At 36.1% G+C, this 13,729-nt stretch overlaps 1 protein-coding gene across 1 annotated transcript in view; it reads right to left on the minus strand.

The window, feature by feature from the left end:
• LOC128859213 (tetratricopeptide repeat protein 28) overlaps positions 1-13,729 on the minus strand; it is a 73,383-nt gene that overhangs the window by 34,747 nt on the left and 24,907 nt on the right. Inside the window, exon 2 of the mRNA XM_054096007.1 lies at positions 1,939-2,179. Within this exon, the coding sequence (XP_053951982.1) occupies positions 1,939-2,052 (114 nt within the window). The 5' untranslated portion in view covers positions 2,053-2,179. The remainder of the gene's footprint in view (positions 1-1,938; positions 2,180-13,729) is intronic.

Genomic DNA, 13,729 nt, shown 5'->3' on the forward strand with positions numbered 1-13,729 from the left:
TTTTTACCCAATTTTATCTGCAATCACTGAACATTTAATCACCTTATCTCTACGCTTTTAAGTTACTTTATTTTTATTCATGAGAAAACTGCTGCATTACGCGCTCATTGAAGATCTCGAAAATTTGTATTTGTCGTTGGGGGCAAAAAAGAAAAAAATTAAGCAAAAATCCAGAAATAGTCAACCAGTGTTAGTTTTTGAGTATTTCCACTCGTCGTGATTGTCCATTTCAGGTATTTAATTTAAAATCAGTTAAATGCATTCAATGGCTGAGTCGTGATTTGAAAACCAAAAACCAATCTAAAAAATAAAAACAAAAACAATCCAAATAAAATTAAAAAACAGCAACCAAAATCTACACAAAAGGCCAAAGAACCAGTACGACAACGAGGCGAACGAACAACAAAATAAAAGGTTCTTGCGCTATCTATCTGCGCGTTCGTCGTTCCATCCGCGCGTCGCGCTGACAGTTTGACTTTGTGTCTGTCATTTGCGCTGTGTTTACTCATATGCCACTGCCAGCTGCCGCTCGGCAATCGGAGCACAGTTACACGCTGCCAGTATCAGTACTACTTTGTTTATCCAATGCAACCGTGCAGTAGGCCGCCCAGTTAGCCAGTGTTGTTGCATTGCCCAGCGCAGCGTGTGTAGGAGACGTGCTTTGCAGCAATGCTTAATTTGCATACAGTTTATTTTAATTGAATTCGTTGCACGTCGATTCTGGGAAGTTTAAATTCAGTACATTGCGACTAAGCCAAGAATGTGAGTTGAATTCTTTTTTCAAAATACAAATTAATTGGGTAAAGTGTTTTCGGTAGTTTTTTCTACTTTATTGCTTGGCTTTCGGGGTGAAAATCGGGTGGCTCATTACCTGGTGACGAAGAGATAGCATCAGCTGGAGCTGAAATACACCGCTGTGTTGCAAATGTTTGAAGGGAAATGTTGAAAATCCAGGAACGGTGTTTGGTAGTTGAGGAAAAGGAAATATTTGTGGGCTTTTTGTGTTACGTGCATTTTGGGAGTAGTTCTTGATGACTGAAACCTAAGATTAAAAAATGGGTGAGAAGGGAGTGTAAATGGGGCATTACCAGGCTGCTCTTGTAATTAAGAAAAAAATAATAATAAGGGCCTTAATTCTTGGAGTATCACCAGTTGGCCTGATAAAGTGGTGGAAACCATGATGCTGAGGTTCATTTCAGGAGGCTTGTAAGTTTGTCGGCTTCCTAAGTAATAGTGATGCCAGAAGGAGGCGAAATTTCCTGCGTGGATTTTCGGTTAAAAATTTTGTGAGTAAAGGGAAAATACAGATGTGTCGTTTTTACTTTATGTTAAAGCTTTTTATTTACAAAAAATGATGGGAAAAATTAGTAGCGAAAATTTTGTGTGCATGTAGAGAAAAGTAGGGAATTTTAATGATCGGTAAATGGTAGCAATCTCTTAATCGAAAATTTTTATTATTTGAAATTACTTGAGCATGTTATGAAATATGAAAGGCCAAAAGGTCCCAGGAAGAATGTTCCAACAATTCTTGCTAGAAAGTTACTACTGAAGGAAATATAATTGAAAAGTGATAGCTGACAGTGGTATTCTATGCCACATACCATACATTACTGCGTCACCCTTTATTTACACTAGAATGTAACTAATGAAGGAAAAATAGCTGACAATCGACAACTGACAGCTGACAGCGGTATTCTGTATCATAAATGATGCATTACTGTGTATAAAATGAAGGAATAAAAATAACAAATTTCGTAATTAGAAACTTGCACCTAACGAAATTTGACTTTTCATGAATTGTGAAATGTTCTATACATCAATCACAAACAAATTGTAAAGATGCTTAAAATTTTTATGAAAAATATTTTTCATATATACTTACACACATGTTTTCTACAATTGCACATTTAAACAAATACCATTATTACTTAGACTCACCTCTGAAAAGTCCCGTTGTGACATTTTTATAATTTCCTGCGTTGCCAGACCACCGCTATTGTCATTTGCATTGCAATTAAGCGGCAAATTTAGTAAATTCTCATAGTTCGTCATTGATATGAATGAAAATTAATTATCAAGAAATGATCAAACTTTCAAAACCGTTTCTCAACTCATATGATTGGCAAATAGTTGCGGAAAATGGCGGTACATTTCGCTTTTATTATTTTGCTAGAGTTATCTGAAAAGAAAAAAAGAAATATAAAATGTAAATATAAAAAAAAGAAAAAAAGTAAATAAAATCAAAATCACTAAATTACTCACTACACTAAACTATCTTTAGGACATAACACAGGTCCTAGGTCGACTTTCGATACTATTGGTTCACTTAAGTTATGCGACTACTTCAATCGAGCTCAGTTTGTCTAGACCTAATTCTACTTGCCTTAACTTAATGTAACTTTACTTAGGAAGCTGCCACGATTACTCAATATGGCAATGCTTTATTTTAGTATCTTCGAATTCAACTGGTTAAAAGTACGCATTCTGTGATGCCATACCAAAAAAAAAAAAAAAAATTACGCATCTAAATATAAAATCTATTCTTAAGTTAAGTCTTGACCAACTGTCAACACAGCTTTCCATATAACAGGCTGACACAAATATTAAACTTCTTCTCCTTTTTCTTAATATACCGCTTACTCGATTTTGGCCGAGTTTAAAAAAGCGCGCCAGTCGTGCCTGGCGCCAGTTGGACACACCAAGTGAAGCCATGTCCCTCTCCACCTGAAAATATTAAACTATTTAAGTTATATAAATTAGGTCTAGACAAACTGAGCTCTTAATTAATTCATGTAATATTTTCGTGTTTTTGTAAAAACTTGAATAAAAAAAAAATACCAGTCTAACGGTTAGACGCGATAGAAGTGAAACCTTCCGTAAAACAAACTGAGAGAGAATGAGACGAAAGCAGCATTAGGAGCGGGATAATTATAGGTTCATTATAATATTGCTATAAAGTTCATATTTTATTTTCTTCATTTTATTGTTATTCATCCTCAATGTTTTCAGTTTCAACAAATGATACGAGTGGCTTATGATAGCTAAAATATGATACAAATGCTTTGGTTTCGATGTTGTCAACATATCTTTGAAATACCGCGTCAATTGTTGTTTTTGATCGTGTTGTCGATTCAGTTCGATTGTTTCACATTTTTAAATTGTATGTTGTATTGAGAAAATCAATTAAAGGAACCGCTGTGCTCAATGCAAAATTTACGTTAAAATCGCCACTTAAAATCATTGGAACTTTATCGTAATCTTTTCTTAGTATCCGAGATACTTCTGGTGTATACTTTATTAAATTTTCGTGAATGAATTCCGTGATGCTATTTATTGATTGATTCGGTGAAATATAAATTGCCACAATTAAAACTGTTTTTCCATTGCTCAATCTGGTTTCGCATGCACATATTTCTCCCACTTTAGAGAGCTAAACAGACAGTGATTCTAGTTGCTGTGCATTCAGATCTACATATCTGTGGAGTTACAATACGAGCACCGTCATTTTGATTGTGGTATATTGCAACACCGCCTGCTCTCGTTTGTGGTCTTTTAAATTGAACTACAATATCAAAATTGGGAATGTCGAAAATGTTTTCATTATCCAACCAAGTCTCGGAAAGAATTAGAAAATTTGACGATGTTGCTACTTTGTCTAACTGCAGATCGTGTACATGAGCGCGCAAACTTTGGCAATTAAATGTAAATAATGACAACCCTTCCCTAGCTGTTATAAAATCACTTAATAACGTTCCAATTGTTTCAAGTCGATTGAGATGTAGCCTTTGAAATTCAGCTTGCAACTCAATTGTATATACTGTTCCTCTTCGGCCATGATAAAATTTTCTATCATTCTTTTTTGAAATTCACGACACTTTTCTGCATTATTTTTCGGCATAATTGCGGTAAATATTTAAAAATGAAAATATTTACGAATATAAAAATACGGACGCAATACAGCACACGCGGTTGCTATTATGAGCGTCGTAACGCGTATAATACACAGACGTACTAACATACACGCAAACATTCGTAGGACGCTTGGTTTGAATTTTTTATACATATGTATGTATGCTATACTATGGCCTAGCCTATGTACGTACATACATATTTGTGTTCTGAACTTCCAGCAAAACAATGCTTATTAATATACACATATCCATCTACATACAACCGCACACACAGGCCACTCACTTTATTCCTGTAAATGCGTACATATGTCGTCCAAAGATAAAATTCTATGCCTAGCGACTACAAGAACAAAATGCATTAATAGGCGCAGGCGTAGCGGCCATCATCCTAGTTGCCATAGCGCTGAACAGTCGCGGCGGCGCCGAACAGTTTCAACTATTGTGCTGTGCAACAAAAACTCATCATCAAAAAATTGATTTATAAATTCGAGCTCATAGTTCTAAGAGCAAGTACTTTCATTCATAAAACGAGCCGCCCATATGCTAATTTTCTCGACAATTCGAAAATAGTCAATATTGGAATATTTCGCGTAGAATTATTTGCCAATATTCAATTTTTGTCAAGTCGAGTGCCCGCGGCTCCGTAAATATGTTTGCACCCATATATGTATGTAAATATATGTTTCTAAATGCTCGACAACCGCAGCTGCCTGTTCAAGGTTACTGTACATTAGGCCGGGTCGATTTGTGGGAAGGCAAAAAAATCGCCCATTGCTCTGTGAAAATCATATTCTAGGGATCAGAATAAGAAATTTTGCCGAAGGAACCATACCTCTAAAACGATTTCTGATGTCCACCAATATGGGTCGAACTTTTTAGTTTCTTTTCTATAACTCACATTCATTCATTTACATATGTTCTGACTAAATAAATTTCTTAAGAGAAAAAATAGATAATATTATAAATAAATAAAAATAAAGAAAAAACATAGCCATTTAGCTGATTTTTTCATGTAAAGGCCAAAAATGGTGCTATTTTGAAATTGGGGGACATCAGAATTCGTTTTAGAGGTATGGTTCCTTCGGCAAAGTTTCTTATTTTGATCCCTAGAATACGATTTTCATAGAGCAATGAGCGATTTTTAAATCGACCCGCCCTACTGTACATGCAATGCTGTGCCTATGAATGTGCGCTGTGCCTATGAATGCGCGCTGGATTTTTTGAGAAATTTTACCGTATGTTTTGCTGTGGCGAGGCACATATGTACATACACACAACATATATACATATATCCGCATATATACATACATATATAAATTCACAAATTTAAATTTGCTTATGCCATCCTTCTGTGTGCCTGGTAATGAAGCATTTTCTATACATACATATATATACGTATATCTTTTTTCTTCTTCTTTTTGATGTCGCTTTTTCGTTTCATCGAGTCTCAAATCACTCCCAACGATTCTAAAGAAGTTTTAACTTCAAAAATATTTCAATATAAAAGTAAAAACTCTTCTCTTCATATTCATTGCAGAACTAAATACGTTCTCTACTTCCTCTGGCGGTCGTTATTCGTACATGAATACCACCACCGTCACAACTTTCGTAAGCAAATTCAGTAGAATACACAAATATTATATGAGTATTTGTGCATTCTTGAGGTTTCGTTTTCACCTTCACCTTCTCCAACTCCATCTTCATTTCCATCTCATAGGCAATCCAAGCAGCTTCGTCATTGTATTGAATCGCGGCTTCCTACTCACTCTCCCGCCTGGATGACTGTCAGCATTGCACTTTATGGCCTTTACGTCAACGTTGACAATTGAATACGCAAATAAATTACATTTTGGTGGCGGCGACATGTGACAACCGCATAGCTAAGTGCGCACTGCAGTCTATACATACATACCTATTTACATTGGAAATCTGTGCTTTGTTGGTAGTGGAAATACTTGTTGTGAACTTAGCGGCATTATATCATTGAAAGTGATTACTTTTTCTGGGAATTTTCAAAACGTGTGCGCGTTTACCATAGTTGAAAGTATTTGGAGAATACTTGAAGGGGGAAATAAAGGTTTTGAGTGACAGACTGAGGAGAACGCCAATTTTTCGAGGCAGCGGCTTTGATATGCAGAATGAAAGAAGTTGCGAGTGCAATCAGTTGCAATGGTAGCAAGGTAATGAAGAGAATTCTTTCTCACGATATCTCTCAGCGATTTCATACACGCCAAAATAGTCTTTCTATTCTATAAAAGCGGTTAAGAGAGGAAGATATGGGCTGGATTAAGTTCCCATGACAGTCGGTCCTACGTTACCGGAACGACCCGGACTTATATCCGGCCAAGGGTTGTCTCCGTAGAGGTATGGGTAGTGTTTATGCTTATGCAACAACAACAACATGGGCTTAAAAAAATTAATATAGCAAATGAACTAATTTGTACACCTGCAGGGAATCACACCCACCTTGGCCAACACTCGTTGAACGAAGCACACGGAATTTACTGAAACCCTCAAAATAGAATGAGCGAAAGGCTTCTCACGGGAATATGAGACTATGCAGCATATGACTGCAGAGGCGAGTAAGAGATGGAGTACATTCCATACTGGAATGAGTTTCAGATTTCTGAGGGAGAGCACTTCGAGTATCTGGAAGCTTTTCACAGAAACAGTTTCACAGGAGACGCTGGTGGTATTCACCGAAAGATCAGTATGGTGTAAGGATATGAAGGATGTGGGCTGGGGAAATCTTTTTAGGCGCTATAACGGGCCTCGATGGTGACAAAATGAACTTGTTTTTAAGGGCAACTCGTACGTAACCTAATCAAAACTCAGTTAAATCAAGGTACTGATATACGGCTTTAAGGAAGAGCGGTGGAGTTATGAATCGTAAAAATTAGCCTTGAGTTTACGCAGCTTAGTTAAAAATTGAAGGAGCTACTCGAAATTTGTATTCAGAAGGTAGGGTATGCGAGGGATCCAAAAATTTCTCTCTGGAGAATTTTCTTGGAATTGAAAAACCGAAAGCTTGAGTTAAGAAAGTGGACAGTGAGCATTCTAAAAAGAAGAGGAATGCAAGTCATGGAGGAAAAAAAAAAATAAGAAGAATTGAAGTTTCTAAACTCAAGCAAGAAAAGTATGCACCTGAATGGAGTTTAGAAGTTGGTACAGTTGTATATGTTGAGGGTTTGGGAAATGCGAGGAAGGGTGGTCTCCTATTGAAAAATGCTGCCGAAAAAATAGCCACAATCGAGCGAAAATATGAGCGCTTTAGAAATTAAAGCACCTGCATGCCATGGAGCTGGATCCACTTTGGTGATCATTTTATGACTCTTTTGAGGTTTAGAGGAGATCAGTAGAGAGATCACGCGACTGGGCCAAAAGTAAAAATGAGAAAAGAATTGAAAATGAGAAGAGTTATTAGTAAAAAAATCGCCTCTTTTAAGAGAACTTAGTTTTTTCAATATTTTGCAATAAAGCCTTTACGATTTTCCTCACATTCGTAACAGTGCCATCATAAATTCACTGCCCATCAACGGTTAACAACGGCAAAGTACATTATGAGCACCGAAAATCACGCTTACAGCGTTGCATTTGCTACAGTTGCGCACATACCGTGAAATAACGAGTGAAAAATTATTTCTTACCCGAGGTATGAAATTATAAATTCGTTATATATAATAAATGTTTATGACTCAATCGTTTGATAAACACAATTGTGTAAAAAATATAAAATAAAAAAAATAAGAAATATTTTTCAACCCAGCAGCACTCACCGGATAACGCTAGTGGTGCTACGATGGTGGCCACATAATGTCGGTGCTCCGCACAAGCGAATCAAGCGGATCGCCAATATATTCAGCAAATGACAGACTATTAATTTTCGATCGTTCGAAGTGCATTATTTTCATTCATAAATATTAAACTCATATTGAAGAGGGAAATAAATATGTGATAAGCAGCTTTAATGAAATGAGATGGTCAGGCATTGAGTCAAAGCGGCGGCAGAAGTGTTACAGAGTCAGCGGTAGTTGTGGCTTTATAACGCCTGCGGCAAATTATAGTCATTTGTCACACGTTTCAGCGCACGAGTTTACGTGTTTGCACAAAAAACAAAAAAAAATGGAACGTAAGAAATTTGGCAAATTTTAAAGAAGTGAAAAGGTGCACGAATGGCAAAGTAGTAAAAATGAAAGACCTAAAAGGAAAAAAACAAGCCTTCGAAAAATGCGGCGAAAAGTTTTTTTTATGTTTCATTTTTTAAGTTATGAGGCAGGAATGTTGCCGCAGACTTCTGCAGTGCCTCGAGGCGCTCGGTACAATGTGCAACTATGTAAGTAATGTTGTCAAAGCGCATACGTCAGCATGACAGCCAAGTATGCAAAAACGTCATAAACAAGAACAAGTCAAGTTAAGTGAAAAATTATGCAAACATGCGTGTTGCTTTCGTGTAAAGAGAAATCATTAATAAGTGCCAATAAAGTGCCGAAAGCGCATTTGAACATTTTCGGGATTTTGCATATTTTCGTTGTCAAAATTAAGCAGAATTTTTTTTTTGTTATTTTCATTATGATTACACTGTGCGACAACATTTTGGGGGGTGATATGAGAAATTCCAACCCCCCCCGCCCCCTCCAATGCCAGTGCACAAAAAATCCACAAAGCGAGGTGAATATTTTTTTGTAATTAATTTACAATAAATTTTCATATTAGTAATAAAGGTGGTTTCGAAATATTAGAAATACGATCTTGCAGCATATGAAATCAAATTTCCGGCACAACTTTATCGTAAAATATTTTAGCCTATTATTGCGTCTCATAATAAGAAATGTTTACCCTTTATTTCACAACTAATAAAAAGTACTTGTTTTAAGACGAGTTGGGTGATTGAAAGTCTCTTCTTTCATAAAAATCACATGCGATTAGTAAAAATCTTTAAAAATTGAAAAAGGATCACCTACGTCAAAAAAATTTTTTTAGTAAAGGTAAGTTTTTATATTGATGACCAAAGTAGTTTGGAAAAATTTGAAATAATATTTGAAGCATCAGTCTTAGCTAAATATGTAATTTGACTTTTAGCTGACAAGTAACGGAAAGGTCTGCTAAAAAGGAGTTAGACGATTAAAAGGAGTTAGACGATTAAAAAATGTTCCCCAGAACTTTTCACATGGGTCTTCTCTTACAAAAACTTAATGCAATAAAAAAAATCCTCAAAAATGAAATAAAGAAAGAAATATACAACACAGTTCACATCATTTGGTTTCAATACGCCGACGTTACCGTTCTGCAAAGCAACGCCTTGAGCTTCAATTTGACGCGCAGTTTCATATACCCACGCGCTTCTACTGACATTTCAAAACACTGGCGCTTGCGCATGTATGTGTACGCATACGTATAATATTTGACTTTTGACAATCGATAGTTGATATTTGACAGCTGAGTGAACTATGCGCGCGCATTTCTAATACACAGATACATACAAACATCCATACATACATCAACAAAATTTATGCATTACACTGCGTAATATTATTATTTGATATTTTTTAAATATTTCGTGTCTGTGTGTGTGTGTGTGTGGTCATAAATGAGTAAGAAAAATACGCAATTTTTGCGCAAACTTAGTTGAAATCGATAAAAAGTGAAATACAGCCATTTTGTCGCTTTTAACTGCAAAGAGGCTGCTGTTTGACAGTTTTATTGGCAGCAGGCGTTGGTGGAGTGTAATGACGGTAATATGAGTGTTTGCAAAAAAAAAAACGCATAAAAAATGAAATTTTTTTTTCGATACTCAATGTGGTTACATAGTGGTGAACGTAAATGTCAAGAAAAGTGTGAGGAAACATAAATTTTGACAATTTAAACTGTCGTTCAAGCGTCAGCAGCGGATCATAAAATATGCGTAATTTTATTAGTTTTGAATAGAAGTGCGAGGAAAGAGTGTTTTGAGTTAAAAACAATATTTTCGAGGTCTCAAGTCAAATTAGGCTATATAATGTGTGGAGCAAAAGTTTCTGATAGTTCTTCCAATTGTTAAGTCTCGGCAGCTGCAGCTGAAGATATAAAAAAATTGGCCATAATTGATTGTGATTGTGAATTTTATTTTTGAAATAAAGACCAGAACGATCTGGATTTATATCCGACCAAGAAATATTACTTCGGCAGTATTCCTTAAAAATTAAAAAAAAAAAAACAACAATAACAGAATCTGATTAATCGTACAACGGGTGAATGGCTCAGTTGGATCTCAACGAACATCATCGGAGCGTACCTGGTGTTGTGGCCGATATTTCTTACAGGTACATAACGTCACAGGCCTCACAGAGACTTAGCGGATGATACTTGGTACTGAGTTCGGTTTAATTAAACTTCAAAGAAGGATAGCTAAAACTTAGGAGTTTATTATAAATTTGCTAGCTCGCAGAACTCACAGAGGCTCAGCGGAGGCTGCTTTGAACTATGACTGGAATTTCGTCAAGGTTTATAGATAATAACGGGTGAATTTTTAGCTATTATCTTTTTAACAGTTGGTTTAAACAGCTGACGCACGTTTCGTGTTTTGTTTCATTGCCAAACATTTTCAGGTTGGTCTATAATTTAACCATGAATCGTCTTGCAAAGGAACAACGCTTGCAAATCGTTGAATTTTATTATAAAAATGCGTGTTCTGTTAAGAAAGTTTATCGCGCGCTTCTTCCATTTTATGGTCAGTTTAATCGACCCACTGAAGCGGGTATTCGAGCTATTGTGACTAAATTTAGAACCAAATTTACATTATTGGACATCAAACCACCAACACGCTTACGTAGATTGCGAACTGAGGAAAATATCGCAGCTGTATCGGCCAGTGTTAATGATGACCATCAATTATCGATTCGTCGCCGTTCGCAGCAATTGGGCCTCTGTTACTCAACAACGTGGAAAATTTTGCGAAAGGATTTAGGTGTGAAGCCTTTCAAAATACAGCTGGTGTAAAAATTGAAGAAGATCCACTTTGTTATCGAAAAATTGTGTTCAGCGACGAAGCTCATTTTTGGATCAATGGGTATGTAAATAAGCAGAATTGTCGATTTTGGAGTGAAGATCAGGCAGAAGAATTGCAAGAGCTACCAATGTATCCAGAAAAAGTCACAGTTTGGTGCGGTTTATGGGCTGGAGGTATCATTGGACCCTACTTCTTCAAAGATGCTGCGAATCGTAACGTAACTGTGAATGGTGAGCGCTACCGTGAAATGATATCCAACTTTTTTTTGCTCAAAATGCAAGAGCTTGACTTGCATGACATATGGTTTCAGCAAGACGGTGCCACATGCCACACAGCACACGTAGCAATGGACTTGTTGAGCGGCAAGTTCGGTGAACATTTTATTTCACGTTCGGGACCTGTCAATTGGCCACCCAGATCGTGCGATATAACGCCTTTAGATTTTTTTTGTAGGGCTATGTTAAAACTCATGTCTATTCAGATAAGCCTGGAACAGGATGACAGTGGCGCACATAGCTGCAGTTTCGTCACTGTGATTCCAATTCAATCATACTAACGATTTGCAATCTTACTAGCGCCAACTAACTTTTTTGAATGCTTGTTTGCTTCTGGTATTTCGTGCTTCTTCAACTCCATTCTTTTATTTGTATGCGTTCCAACAGTGTCACACATATTTCTTCACTAGCTGCAAATCTCATTGCTTTCATCAGCCTTCGGCGGTGACTGCCAAATCTGATGGACTACTTAATAAGAAGCGGAAATCGAAAGAGAAAAAATATAATAAACTTTTGTAGTTATGACTCGCTAACAACAAGTAAACAAAGAGCAAATAGACATAAAAGGCAGTGTAAATAAATGCTGAACGGAAAAGTGAGCAGCAGTGCAAACAAAAATAAAAAAACACAAAAAAAACCAAATAAAAAAATCAGTTTGCGGCTGCTTTTAAGTTTGAAGTGGACATGAGTGTGGATGTGGCTGTAGTTGTGAATGGATGACGGGATGTGGACATGGTGGCGTCAGTGGTCGAGCATGTTAGTTGTTATTGCTTGATAACAACAATTTAATTTTTTTTTTAATTTTTCAAATTTTCCATATAAAATTAGCTTTGTTGTTGCACTACTGCCATCATGCGTTGTGGTTTTGTGTATACACTTTTATATTATTTCAAAATCAATTAAACCGATTTTTTGCTGTCTGCTGATCTGTCGATTGTTACGCTTTTTCATCATATAATTAGTGCTGACGAAAATGGACACAGCACCCAACAGCGGCAAGTCGAGGCTGTGCTGTTGGAACTGTTATGGAAATTGACAGTTGTTCCTGGTAAGCAATCGATTGCACTGCTGCTCAACTGATGAGGCGACGACGAATGGCACACGATGCAGCCGAAGTGGTTGAGTGCGACTGCGCAAATGACGTCGGTAATAATGGCGTTGACCTTCATACACGGTAGGGCAATTAAAGTCACATTAGTACAAAGCAGAATTTTACGTCGAAAATGGTAAGCGGAATATTGAGTGCAAATGAGATTACTGCGAAAAAGCGATCAACTGCGGTGATGGCAAAAACGGTAAGAATAATAGTGTTATATATATATATATATGTGTGTGTGTATGCAGTAGCGGCATAAATGGTGAACAAATTGTAATAACAAAAAATGCATATGTATGTGTGTACGTACCATAGAAATAATAATGAGACAAAAGTAATGAAAAAATGAATGAAAAAAGTAATTGGAAGAAAATCGCGGAAGTATCCAGAGGTAATCAGCAAAAACCACAGCAAAGCGGCAGGTGCGCGCCGTTAATCAGAGTGGAAGGAGATAAGAATGAAGAAAAGTTAATGAAGAAAGAAAAGAGAACACTCGCAACTTAAAAATTAAATGTAAAATATAAAAATAGAGCAAAGAGAAGAAAAAGCGTTTGAAATAGAAGAAAATAGAAAATAGAAGAAAGTCTACTAATTCGTTTACTTTTAAAATTAGTCAAAAAATTTCAAAAAATAAAGTTTTTTTTTTTATTTTTGATACTTTTATGTTCATTTAATTTCTACTTTTGAAATTTTAGAATTTCTGTGAATTTAAAAAAATATACTCTTACTAGCGAAAACCCACCCGTTCCGCTGGTCGTCTTTAAAAAAATCTAGATTAATTAATTAAATTAAGCCGAAAAATACTGTGTGTATTTTATGCTCATAAATAGTAATGAAAGAAGCTTTAAATAGTAGTAGCAATTAAAAAATCTTTGATGTGATTTACTTTATTACTTTTTTTATTGTAATGCTTTTTGGTATACAATATTCTTCGTTTTTCCATGCGTTGTTGAATAAATGAACAACACCGATGGCTTACCAACTCTTGAGCATGAAACATAAAGTTGGCCATGAGAAAAACATGGGTATTCTAAATCAATACCACAAATTGATAAAGTTTGGCCTTGTGACTTATTAATAGTAATCGCGAATGCAAGGCGAACAGGAAATTGAAGACGTTTGAATTCAAACGGCATATCCGATGGTATCATTGGTATTCGCGGTATTAAAACGTCTTCACCAGAGTATTTTCCATTCAAAATTGTTGCTTCAATGACGTTATTCATCAATCTCTTAACTGTTAATCGAGTGCCATTACATAGTCGTAGTTGATTTATGTTTCTCAACATAATAATCGGTGCTCCTATTTTCAAGTTTAGCATGTGTGGCGGTAATCCAGGTAAATCAAAGGAATTCAAAAATTCAGTGGGATAATTTACAATATCATCTTGATTTGTAACAGTGTCAACGGATCGATATGTTTGTTCTGGACTTGGTATGTTAGCCAAAATAGAAATGAATG

Source organism: Anastrepha ludens, chromosome 3 (genome assembly GCF_028408465.1).
Source record: "Anastrepha ludens isolate Willacy chromosome 3, idAnaLude1.1, whole genome shotgun sequence".
In the NCBI taxonomy this organism is placed as follows: domain Eukaryota; kingdom Metazoa; phylum Arthropoda; class Insecta; order Diptera; family Tephritidae; genus Anastrepha; species Anastrepha ludens.